The sequence below is a fragment of the Salvia splendens genome, chromosome 22 (assembly GCF_004379255.2).
Source record: "Salvia splendens isolate huo1 chromosome 22, SspV2, whole genome shotgun sequence".
Classification (NCBI taxonomy): Eukaryota; Viridiplantae; Streptophyta; class Magnoliopsida; order Lamiales; family Lamiaceae; genus Salvia; species Salvia splendens.
The window spans coordinates 17,963,230-17,976,377 of NC_056053.1; the positions used below are offsets into that span (position 1 = coordinate 17,963,230).

A 13,148-nucleotide genomic window follows, 5' to 3' on the forward strand; every position below is an offset into this window, starting at 1 on the left:
TTTGAAATTTAAGTATTGACAAATAGTAGTAACAAAAAGTCTCATATTTTGATTGAATTGTACGGACCTTTTGAAATGATTACACCTTTCTATTTTAGTCGAATAAAAGTCGCAAATTGTAGTAGAGTCTCATATTCTATTCCTAACTCATTTCATTCACGTTTCACTCAAATTTCATTTACAAGTTACCGACATTATTTTTCATTTTCTTTTTCGATTTCTCTGCAGTTACTTGTTACATTTACTTTTTTTTTTTACTTTTAGTACTAAATTCAATATTCCAACGACTCGTGTCATTTCACCTTCCACTAAATTTTCAATCATTTTTTAATTTCTAAAACCCGAGCCAAATCAACAAGTGAACTAGTAAATGCTGACAGAACAAGTAAATGCTGACTGATAGTAATTAATTTCATAACTGTTTCATTTATTACCGTGATTTGAAAGATGTATCAAATTGTTGCTTAAATCAAATAAAGTGAGTTAAAATCAAAAGGTAAAGCATAATAAAGTGTAAGTAGTAGAATAGAAATACAAATACTTGAGGGATGTAAGATTTATAAAATTCAAACAAAATGAAAAGGAAAAGAATCTTACAGCAAATCAAGAGGCCAATCGCGCCAAGCCATCATGGGCCTCTTTCAAACCGGCCTCAAGTTGAAGGGCCTTCTGAAAAGCAGTCCGGGCCTCTTCCCTCATCTCCTTAATCTCGTAACAATGGCCCAACAAACAAAAAGCCCTCGAATTATCCGGGCTGAGCCCGACCGCTTCTTCCAAATCCGCAAGGGCCGAATCGACCCGCCTCTTCCGGTTCAGCCCGATGAGGAGGTCGGCTCGTCTCACGAGCGCGTCTCCCTTCTCCCTGTTTGAAAGGGCCTTGACGGCCGGCGGCGAGAGCGCGACATCGAGCGACTTGAGGGCGGCGGCCTTGTGGCCCATGAGGGTCTGGGCCATGGCCTTGAGGATGTGGGATGCGGGGTCGCGGGGGTCGAGGGCGAGGGCCTTGTCGGCCTCGTCGAGGGCGGACTTGGCGAGGGAGAAGGAGGAGGACTTGGTCTTGGTGGATCGGGCTCGGGCGAGGAGCTGAGCCCCCGCGATGAAGTGGCGGTGGGCCTGGTTGTTGGGGCGGGATTTGGAGCGGAGGGCGCGTTTGGGGAGGGTGTGAAGGAGGTAGAAGATGGCGAGGGTTAAGATTAGGATTCCCAATTGGATTACTATGTCTCTTTCCATCTCCCAACAATTGTTGCCTTTCTCAGTAGGGTTTTTTTATCTCTCTTTCGCTACTCCTCAATTATACAAACTCTCAACCAATTTAGTGATTTGCTTTTGGAATGTGATTTGACAAAAGTGGTCAGTATTTTAATTAGATTTATATAAACCAGATTGATGGGCGAGTTGTGATATGTTATATTTGAAGATTATAAAACTAAATTAGTGCATCTCTAAATATCTGTAATAACTCTAATCTGATCAAATTCTAACTAGACTGTACCCCAAGAAATATTGATCCAGAACAACTTAATGGCCTGATCTTAGGTGTAATTATTTTCTATGCTAGCATTTAAACTAACTTATTTGATATTCGAATGATAATTTTGACAGAATATTAAATTGAGTTTTTAACGTCTCAAGATATATACGGAGTATTAACTATTCTTATAATCATTAGATAACTCACAAATTTGAGGACCATGAGTTCAACGTATTTGTGTTTTAATACTTCATCCGTCCACTAAATATAAAGCACATTTGTCATTTTTGGTTGTCCATAAAAAATAGTACATATTTAAAAAAAAGTTTTCAACAACTCCTCTCTTACTTTTTCTCCTTCCCTCTTAATTAATATGGACCCACATTCCACTAACACTAATTATTTCTTACTTTTTTCTCTTTACTCTTACTAATAAGATGGACCTCACATTCCGCTAACACTACTCATATCATTTACAATGTGTCATATTAACGAAGGGAGTATGATTTTTTTTAAATAGATGATGAAAAGTTAGAATGCAAGAAAATGATCAAGTTGAAATTCCAATGTATGAGAAATATGCCATAGACAATTATTTATAGATTCTTCGATTTTTGAGGCAAAAATATTGCTTGATGATTTATTGCTAATTTGTGTAAGGTAATTTTTTGTATTTTCTAAAAATTTGAGACCTTGAATTTTATGATTGCTACTCTTTAATCTTCATGTCCCCAAGGGTAGTTTTCTTTTTCCACTTTAGTATGTTCCACAAAATCAATTCATTTTTACCTTTGACAAGTTTTTTTTAGGTGAATCTCATTCCCAAAGTCATTTTTATGAGATGAGGGAGTAATCTACAAAACAAAGTCTCTTGGCAATGGCTATGATTATGAGCAGGGGATCTTCAACAATCAAAATTACACACACACTAGTTATACCATCTCCATATCCTATTCCACCAAAGACATTCACAATTGGAACCATGCCATCATCCATTAAAGTCTGTTTATGCCTCTTATCTACTTTTTATTTCACTTACACCCTTCTTTCCATACAACAATCAAACTCCCCTTAAGCAAATCCATGATCATTCCCAAAGCTATCACAGTCTACCCCAACTCTCTACTACTCAACCCATCAGATCATGCTATAACCTCCACCATTATGATAGAAATCTAACCATATTACATATATTTATCTTTTAAATCGATATTTTTCAACCATTCTACTATAATCAACAAGAAACCACCAAAACTGTAGGAAAACAAAATACAGGACCGCAAACATTGTAATGTTAAAATTTGGCCATAAATCTCACATGATCAAAAATGTAATCAAGCCAAATAAAAGAGCAATCAAAACCTTTCAGCGAGGCGAGCTGTAACTGCTCTCAGCTTTGAATAAACTTTAGCAGCAGGAGACCCCAAAATCAGACTACAAAGCGAGTCCCTCGCGACTTTAATATTAGCAAACGACCCAAGCATATGAATCTTCGAATCCGCAATCACAATCCTCGTCCTCGTTGAATTCTCAATCGCGAATTTCGTCTTTCCCCCTTTCCCACTCAGCCGCCCGATCGCTCGCGACAAGTGCTCCCCTTTCAGCGTCTTCACATCCTTGATCTCGAACGACTCCACGTACAGCTCATCCATCCGAAGCAGGGCCACAGCGTCGATCACGTCGAACCCGAGCATGAAGGCGTGGACGAAGTCGGCGCACTTCTGCAGGTTGCTCACGTCGGGGGTATCGCGCCGGGTCTTCAGCTCAACCCTGCGGGCCTTCAGATTCATCCGGATGTCGATTTTCATCTCGTCGTAGATCGGTGTGTAGATTTCGAGCCACGCCTTTTTCAGCGGAGTGTAGCGGTGCGGCGGGGCTGAGATTTTGCGGAATTGGATCTTTCCATCGGAGATTTCGTGGGCTGAGAGCGGCCGGAAGTTCGGTTTTTGAGCGAATAGGACCGACGGCTTCTTCGGGGGAGCGGCTGATGCGGCTTCGACGTCCATGGCGACGGGAGAGGAGGCGGCGGCGCCGATTTCGGGCGACGAATTTTGCATCGTGTAGGAGAAGGGAATGCGAAAACCCTAGCTCTGATGTCAATGGAGATGGCTTGGGTTTTTGGTTATAATCGGATGTGGCTGTGTAGAACAAATAGGGGCGGGGGTTATTGGGCTTGGGCAACTTGTGTTGGGTATATTTGTTGGTAGATGTTAGGCCCAATACATAAATAATTTCAGTTACAAAGCATGTATAAACATTTTATACATTCGGACCCAAAGCGGATCGGAACTAAGCCTGTTATATTATAAATTGGTAGAACAGACTTCACACGTGTTTTTACCTTCTTTCTATTTTTATTTATTTCTCTATTTCTTACTATTTTTTATACTGTACTCCCTCCGTTCCATGTTAATAGGGTCATTTTTTTATTTTAGGAAGTTCCAAGTTAATTTAGTCATTTCTATTTTTGGCAAAAAGTAATTCTCTCTTTTACTTTATTCTATCTCCATCTCTCTTACTTTATTATCTCTTACTTTATTCACCAACTATTTAACACACTATTCTTAAACTCTGTGCCGAAAACGAATGCCTTTATTAGCATGGAACGGATGGAGTATTACATAGTAATTCAAAGTGTACGTTTCTAATTTATTTTCTATTAATATGAAGTAGTAGTAAATTGTTAATAATTATTTACCTTATTAAAAATAAAATGTAAGAATTGTAAAGAAACACTGATACGATCATATCTCTTAGGATCTTCTAATTATTTAGTTTTCCCTTATTCACCATATCTTTCCCATATTTGTTTAGATATTTGTTTCTTGTTCATTAAGTTAGAGTAGTAGTATTCTAGTATTATAAATAAGAGAGCTTGTTATCGTTTTAATCATTCAATGAATATATTATTTTCCACAACTTGTCTTGAGTAACAAGAATATCATATTTCGTTTCCAAATTGTTGTTCATCGGAGAACGTCCGAAAAATCAGCAATTCGTGAGCTTTCCTTCGAGCACGTCGAAGGTTTGATCACCTTATCTCTCCGAGAAGTTAGCCATCCGGCCTCGTTACGGAGAACGTCCGTAACAACTGGTGCTTTCATCCCGTACTCATGCCGTCAACATACCATGGCCCATCTACGTCGGAACGGCCGACGAGGGAAGCGACGCCGGCGCTGCATATAGGCCAGCCGCGTCGTCCCGACCAATCGGGGAAGGCTTCGGTCGACCCAATCACATTAGGGTTTGCCAAATTAAATGCACGCCTCGACAGTATGGATCGACGGGTGGACATATTGGAGTCGCGTATGAACACGAACGACCGGCGACTAGGGAAGCTTCGACCGCCACAACGGCCTGATCCGGAACCACCTTACGGTCTTCCTGATCGTGGTGGCGCTGATTGGGACAAGCAGCATCGACGTTACACCCAGCCTACGTACCGGCGGCCACAACACCACCAGTCGGATAGGTACCCACCGCCGCCTCCGTATCAGCCGGATAGACGCCGGCCGTACCACCTCCACCAAACTCGTTATCCACTGCCTGAACACTATCAACCCTTCGACTATGGAGAGGTCATTACTCACACGCATTCGCCAACACGAGACGGCGACGGGGAGCTGTGTGATTCAGAGGACTCCATATTAGATGCAGAGCTTTGTGATTCAAAGAACTCCATATTAGAGGCAGTAGCAAAGAAACTCATGGATCGTGGCTTGCCTAGTGAGAATTGGGGATCTAGGGAAGGTAGAGATGGCAGACTCGAAGACCAACAAGTTCCATCTTTTGATGAAATTGACCCACCGTGCAGCCCCGATATGAGTAAAGAGACGGAGGAAGAGGCATTATTAGACGATGTAGAGGAGGTTGATTCCATTGAGGAAGTGAAGAAGGCTGTCGTTGCTCGAGTGACATCCCAAGATGTTGTTGGGAATTGTTTGGGTGAAAAGGGAGAGTTGCGTGATAGTGATGTTGCAAGAATATTTCAGCGACCGACATTGCTTGCCATCGATGCACGGATGGTCCCGCCGCGAAATTACACGGCGTGTTTGGGAGTTCGTGGACGTGTTAACAAGCTTCACGTTTTAGCGCTGAATTTTGACGACTGTTTTGATCCTACCTTGATGATTTTTTATGGAGAAGGTGAAGTGACACGTCCAACTATTCGGTATGCGTTTGATCCAGGAGGAGACGCCTCGCCAAGCTTGTGCTTTCAACTCTCGTCTTTGGTTCGTGGTTCCCACCTTGAGGACAAGGTGGATTTTAACCGTGGGGGAGTTGATACGAGTATTCTACCATTATTTATTAGTTTAGATATATTAGGGATTTGCATATCTTTTCTTATATTTGTTTCTTGTTTCCTAAGCTAGTATTCTAGTATTATAAATAGGGCTAGGTTGTTATCGTTTTAATCATTCAATGAATATATTATTTTCCACAACTTGTCTTGAGTAACAAGAATATCATATTTCGTTTCCAAATTGTTGTTCATCGGAGAACGTCCGAAAAATCAGCAATTCGTGAGCTTTCCTTCGAGCACGTCGAAGGTTTGATCACCTTATCTCTCCGAGAAGTTAGCCATCCGGCCTCGTTACGGAGAACGTCCGTAACAACTGGTGCTTTCATCCCGTACTCATCCTCCATATCAAAAAAAAAAAAAAAAAAACAGTCGCATCACCACCATCACAGCCACGCCTAATCCTCCACCTTCTTCATCAATAACCTATTCACCACCAATATCCTTAATAGAAGTAGCTCAATGGCAATCTCCTCGAGGGCCTCCTAACATGAGGACGTCCAGCGCTGGATCGGATGAACGTATACCGCCGACGGGGTTCCTCACCGGAGGCAATGCGCAAGTCACAATCAGAGACTCTTCGCGCCGCGCGTCCACAAGCGCTTCACGCGGCGACGATCAGTCGCGATATCCGCGGCGCGATTTCCAGGCGGCCTCCGAGGCGCCGCACGATGTGGCAGGAACAACCGCGATTTTCTCCACCGGGTTGGAGAAGATCTTGGCGCGATTTGACAGAATGGAACTCAGGCTGGAGAAGTTGGAAGCGCCCGAACCTGATCCCCCCTATTTCTCGGACGAACTTGATGACGAAGGGTATCACTCCCCGCGCGACGCTTGGGCGGCAGAAGACGATGTCCACCGGCCTTTCATCCACGGACAACGAGACCGTGGTGGGGATATCCATCGTCGACGAGGCGCTGCCCGCGCATTACATTGGCGCGACGGCCGTTTTCCACAGCAGAACGTTCATCAGGCGTCGTACCGCGATCGCCCCGAGCCTCGGCACTGCACGTGCTGGGACAGGCCGCAGGACCGGTACCTGGGGATGGACGAGTCCGAACAACAACACTATGTGGACTTCTATTCCGGATCGAGGCGTCGCCGGACTTGCTGGGATCCGCCCTCCCGCACATCCGGTGGACGTGTGGAAGAGATTCGCGCTCCTCCGCTGTCAGAACCACCGCCACAGCCTGTACCAGAACCAGAACTGTTCTATGGCCCGACGCATCGTGGAGCATCTGACACTCCCGCGTCAAAATACACGACGCGCCCCTCTTTCGGCCCCCGGGGCTTTCTTCACGCTGATTCAGACGTGCCGTCGCGATTCCCACCTAGCTCGTATACTGGACAGCAGCGAGAGCAGCCCCAAACCTGGAACCGGCACCTGCACCCCACATTCCCAAGCCCTCGTACCCCCGCACATCCACAGCTCGTTCTCGACCAGAAGCCACCGCTGCAGCACGTGCTCGACCAACAACCACGGCCAAGTCGCCACCGCGCTGCACCGCCCCCGCCGCTGCACATGGATCAGCAACGATCGTCATCCTGCGGCCATCCTACGACTCACCTCCGTCAAGCTGCGGCCTACCTTGAATTGCCCACTACTGTGAAGCAGCCCCTGCTCCAACGCCCGCCCTCCTGCCTGCGTTCCCCGAGCCTCCACTCCGCTACGAAGCTTGTTTCTTGTGAAGAGAAATACTTGGAGGGTGATGCAAAAGTGTTGAATCAAGTTGACTTGCGGCTCAATGAAAAGAAATTAGTAGATGATGAAGTACGAGCTATAGAGGTGGATAAAATTGATGACGATGATGGTCTTCATGATTCAAGTAAAAAGAATGAGGAAGAGGCATATGTAGAGGAGGACGATTCCATAGAGGAAGTGCTGAAGGTCATCTCCTCATTCCCTGTTGTTCAAGTGCAATCCAAATCTATTGTTGAGAATTGTTGGGGCAAGAAAGGAGATAATGCTTACGCCGGTTTGTGCATAATTGTTGGTGTCTATGTGGATTCGAGTATTAGTGATGTTACAAGTATGAATCATCGATCAACATCGCCCGATACCGATGCAAGGTTGATCCCTCCGCGCAATGACATGTTGGATTCGAACATTCTTGGAGGCGTGAACAAGCTTTTCGATTTGGCAAGGAATTTTTCCAAAAAAATCGGGTCTCCTTTGTGGATTTTTGACAAAGGTGATAAAGGGAGATATTCAGTTGTTCGATATGTGTTTGATCCAGGAGGAGACGCCTCGCCAAAGCTTTTGCTTTCAACTCTCGTCGTTGCTTTGTGGTTTCCACCTTGAGGACAAGGTGGATTTCAACCGTGGGGGAGTTGATACGATCATATCTATCATATCTCTTAGGATCTTCTAATTATTTAGTTTTCCCTTATTCACCATATCTTTCCCATATTTGTTTAGATATTTGTTTCTTGTTCATTAAGTTAGAGTAGTAGTATTCTAGTATTATAAATAGGAGAGCTTGTTATCATTCTAATAATTCAATGAATATATTATTTTCCACAACTTGTCTTGAGTAACAAGAATATCATATTTCGTTTCCAAATTGTTGTTCATCGGAGAACGTCCGAAAATCAGCAATTCGTGAGCTTTCCTTCGAGCACGTCGAAGGTTTGATCACCTTATCTCTCCGAGAAGTTAGCCATCCGGCCTCGTTACGGAGAACGTCCGTAACAAACACACAGACTATTACGAAGTAGGAAATTTATAAAAGTGCAAATAATATATTTATACAAACAGAAATTGCAACAATATGATAGTATTATGATTAAGAGAAAGTGATATCGGTCTTATGCAATAATGATATTATGTCTAGTTCAAAATGATATTGTGTTTTGTTTTAGATGGAATGATCTTTTAAAGTTATGTTTTTATTTAAAAAAATATTATCTTTAATTATTTCGACCGTTAGTGTATGTGCTTTTTAATTTATATTGCTCAATCTCAAATTATTTGTCTATCATTATTAACAGTTCTCTTGACTCTATATAGTTCATGTCACTAAAGATATGTAACAATTATTACAATAGTTTGGATCTCCCAATAAAAATCCTGCGTCCGCTATTACTGAATGTCCTATCCCCACCATTTCATATACCTCTGTCCCTGACTAAGAACATGCATCTATCGTAGATCTTTACGGTTGAACGGCTAGAAAAGATTTTGTATCTCATAATAAAAGTGAAAATTTAATTGAACCTCTTTATTTATATTAAGTGTTTTGTTTTATATAGCTGATATATATGGCATAAGAATTATTTAATTACTATCAAAGATTATTTGTGTTTATTATTTGAGTTATGCTTTTTTTTGTGGGGGGTTTACATCAATCTAGAGGTAGGATCTGGATTTTGGTGTATCAATCTAATTTGAATAGTTAGTTGTGACGGCTCATGATATTCTTGATTGTGTGCTAAAACTTGACAGTTGAAGGAAAACGAGCATTTCACAATTGTTGGTGTATATCACGTTACTCATGCTGTCTTCTTCCTCCTCACCAGCCCCACCACATAATTTTTTTTTGTTTTGAGAAATTGTTTTTATTGGAAAAAAGTATTCAGTTATGCAATTATTCCACAAGGAAACAAAAAGTTAGTACCAACAGAAAAGGAGAAATGTATGCAAAGAATGAAAAGAGGTTACGCATACGTCCACAATAAATAATTACATGTAGCTCTGATTCTTTATCTCCTCTGATTGATTCTTTATCTCCTCTGATGATTGGTATTCTAATTCACCTTTTTCTTGATGACGATTTTGAAGTGAAAAATATATCTATGTGAAATGGGTTTTATCTTTAGAAAGCAAAAGACAAATTTGTTTTGAATGATGAATATTTGTTTGACAAGGTTGGAGCTTTATTTACTTACCTTTTTGCTGCAAAGTTGCATTCAGAGAATGAGCATCAAAATCAGCTTGAAAAGCAGTTCCAAGAAAGAAAAATTATTTGTTTATCATCACTTCTCACATGAACCATCAAACCAACTAATCTAATGTTAAAAGAATTAAGATTATTTGGTAATGTAAATGATGATGGAAATATTATTTTAAGGGCATGCAATTATTTAATTTCAAGTATGATTGCATCACAAATACTCCCCATAGCAAATTCTCAATACTCAGAAAATGACAAACAAGAATGGAGGATTCAAAGCATGGGATCAAGAAAGAAGGCCCATTTTTCAACATATACCTATGAAGCTAAAATCATACAGTAATTTTTTTTGAACAATTACACACCCTCTTAAGTTTATCAATTATTCAATTATGATTTGATAAGAAAAAACACGAGGACAAATAAATTAGGTTTCTGTCTAGTGTCTGTGATGATTAATTAGTGTAACATTTAATAAAGGCAAAACTTTTTCAGACAGACTTCCGAAATGCATCTCCACTATTGATAACTAATTACTACTATTATTACAGTTACAGAGACATCATATATATATATAATATATATACAGGAATGTGATCAGATGTAAACTCTAAATATTGTACAAACTCCAAACTATAATGTGGATCGTTAGAAAATATCAACAGATAATAAAATAGTAGCAACAGAAATGTCAACACAGTGTCAACGGTTGATGTTGTGTTGACATTTTCTGTTGCTACTATTTTGTGATCTGTTGATATCTTTTAACAGTCCAGATCATAGTTTGGAGTTTGTACAATATATGAGTTTGCATTTTATCACTACCGATGTGATCAAATGCAAACTCTAAATATTATACAAACTCCAAACTATAATCTTGACCGTTAAAAAATATCAACATATGATAAAATAGTAGCAACATAAATGTCACACATATATAGGTGTAGGCATACATAAAGAAGGGTCCCTTTATTAGCTTCTGTTGGTATATATTGTCAGCAGCTGATACCAAAGTCTGGAACTCAGTTACCTGATATGAAGGAGACAGTATATCAGTCTAGTAGAAGAGGAAGACTTTCTGAACACTGACTTAAAATTAAACAAATTTAAAATATGCCATTAATATTCATTTAATAATGGTCCATGTAATGTAACAGAGCGACAATCCCAATAACTTCTGCAAAACAAGTACATATCACCTCCAAATATAATTCTTAAATGTGAAAATCACAAATTCTAATTAATTAGTACTACTATTACATTAATTTTCCCATCTAAACACTCAAGATTAATTTACTACTATTTTCTTACACATTAGCGTTAATTGGCTCTGATATTTCGATACTAGGATTTCATCTATTTACCTTATTTTCTAATAAATCTCCAATTTTCTAAAGATGCTTAATTTGAAGAGTTGGAACACTTGATAAGATTTGAGGAAGTAATATTTAGAAAGTTTCCCTTGGCAAATTAATCATAACTAATTAATCATCGCAGGAAGAACAACAAAGCCTAATTTGGTGAAACCTCAATATATAAGAAAAGGCAAAATTCATGAAAATTTGAAATAAATTTGTACAAAATGTAAACATGAAGATCGAGCAAAGCCAAAATAGAGTAAACAACAAAAAATACCATTTCCTAAGTATTGCGAAGTTGAACGAACTCATCATTACAATCACGAAAAGAAACTGAAAAATGGTGCCAAAAGCAACTTTACCTATTAGTACAATTTTGTTTCATCAAATTGGCCTAATAATCGCACCAAATTAATTAAAAAAGAAAAAAATTTAAAACAACACACTGAAAAGAAAAGATTACAGATTCATCTGAACATGAAATCACAATAGAAGAAGAAGAACATTCTCATCGCCATAAAACCCTAAAGCAACAATTTCAAGGAATTGAAGAATAGTTTGATAAATCACTCCATGCCTGAATTCCACTGCTCCAACCGCTTCCGTTATCCTCATTAACGCCGTTACTCGTCGCTGCTGCATTTCCACCATAAGAATAAGAAGAATTATCGAAAAACCACTCCGTTGAGAGATTTCCACCGTCGTCGATTTTCCTCGGCGCTTTGATCGGAACCTCCAGATCCTGAAACAAAATTGGCTGCGGTTTCACAGTTTTCTGATTATTATTATTATGATCGGGTGGTGAAAGCATCGCCAATCTCTGCTTCTGCAGCTTCCAGTGAAGATCTTGATTGATACAGCTCAGTGATTCCATGGATGAGGCGAGGCTGCTGCGAAACCCCAATTCTGGATTCGGAGGGTTGTTGTTTCCGGAGAGATCGAATCCGATCAACGGAGCAGCGGAAGGCATTTCGAAGGCGTAGCAAGGGTTTAGGGAGATTGCGGTGGAGATGTTCGACGAATTGTCGAAGTGGCTGTTGAGAAGAGAGGTGGCGGGAAAATTGAGCTGGAAGTCCATGGTGGGTGCGACGCCCTTGAAGAATTTCAATCCGTCGTCGGCGGAGGGCGGCGGGGAGGTCCTGGATTTCTTGTTTTTGCGGCAGCTGCCGCCGATGGGGACGCTGCGGAGGGCGCCGCCTTTGGTCCAGTAGCGGCGGCAGGTCTTGCAGAAGTGGCGGGGCTGGGTGAGGCTGTAGTTGTTGTAGTAGCAGAATTTGGTGTTTGGGGAATCGCAGCGCGGGCAGCGGAGGGATGGCTCTTGGGGGCGGGCGGTTTTCCGGTGAGTGGAGGTTGGGGTTTCGTCTCTTCCGGCGGGTGACATGGTGGGAAACCCTAGTTGATTAAATTAGATTAAAATTGGGGGAGGAGAGGGGATTGTGTGTTTTATAGGGAGAAATGGGAAATCAGTTGTGGGGATTGAGTTTGCTTATGGAGAAGGGAAATGGAATTCATTTGTTTCATGCATCAAGTTGATGGACAAGGAGAGGATGTTGATGGACTCTTGTGATCTTCATCAACAAATGTATCTGATGGAATATAATAAAGGGAGTGATAGAGGGATCTCTTTCCAACTGGCACTTAGTATTTGTGTTTGCCCCATTATCATTAAATCATTAATTTTTATCTAATTTACTATAGAATTTTAATCGTGTTTCTTTTGTGAATACGATTTAAGAAATAATATTTAAACATTAATAGAAGATAGAATAAAGTATGAAAAAAATCAAAGTAAAAAAAGTAACTAAGGAGTGTTTTATTAGAAAAGAAAATGATTCACAAATATGTGAGTAGTTCCAATTATGAATACGAATCGTTTATGATGAGATGAATTGAATAAGGTGTTTTACGATTATTTTTGTAATAAAAACCCCTTCAATTTTTTGGCCGACCGACCCCAAATTTCACCTAGAATATAGTTGCCATTAAATTGCAAGTAAAATTTTATCGCCCTAATTAGCAAATGCTAGATCTTGATGCATATAGCAATATATATGTATCCGTCCAAGCCTAAAATTTGAGTACTGATTCAAGACAAGGAATTTAAAAATTTAGGAATCTAATTGCAA

General features: G+C 40.5%; 3 protein-coding genes across 3 annotated transcripts; all 3 read right to left on the reverse strand.

Moving 5' to 3' along the window:
* Positions 1 to 603: 603 nt before the first annotated feature.
* On the reverse strand, positions 604 to 1,230 carry LOC121786849. Its single transcript, XM_042185459.1, has one exon. The coding sequence runs from the start codon at positions 1,228 to 1,230 to the stop codon at positions 604 to 606; it is 627 nt and encodes a 208-aa protein (XP_042041393.1).
* Positions 1,231 to 2,633: 1,403 nt separating this feature from the next.
* Positions 2,634 to 3,585, reverse strand: LOC121787629 (RNA-binding protein PNO1-like). The gene has a single exon (XM_042186421.1). It carries the CDS (start codon positions 3,526 to 3,528, stop codon positions 2,827 to 2,829), a length of 702 nt encoding a protein of 233 aa, XP_042042355.1. The 5' UTR covers positions 3,529 to 3,585; the 3' UTR covers positions 2,634 to 2,826.
* Positions 3,586 to 11,311: 7,726 nt separating this feature from the next.
* LOC121786383 (dof zinc finger protein DOF5.7-like) lies at positions 11,312 to 12,580 on the reverse strand. Its single transcript, XM_042185003.1, has one exon. It carries the CDS (start codon positions 12,401 to 12,403, stop codon positions 11,561 to 11,563), a length of 843 nt encoding a protein of 280 aa, XP_042040937.1. The 5' UTR covers positions 12,404 to 12,580; the 3' UTR covers positions 11,312 to 11,560.
* Positions 12,581 to 13,148: the final 568 nt, after the last annotated feature.

What these genes read in the sequence shown, in the direction of transcription:
- LOC121786849 (XM_042185459.1), bottom strand. Translation starts at nt 1,230, where the DNA reads ATGGAAAGAGACATAGTAATCCAATTGGGAATCCTAATCTTAACCCTC.
- LOC121786383 (XM_042185003.1), bottom strand. Translation starts at nt 12,403, where the DNA reads ATGTCACCCGCCGGAAGAGACGAAACCCCAACCTCCACTCACCGGAAA.
- LOC121787629 (XM_042186421.1), bottom strand. Translation starts at nt 3,528, where the DNA reads ATGCAAAATTCGTCGCCCGAAATCGGCGCCGCCGCCTCCTCTCCCGTC.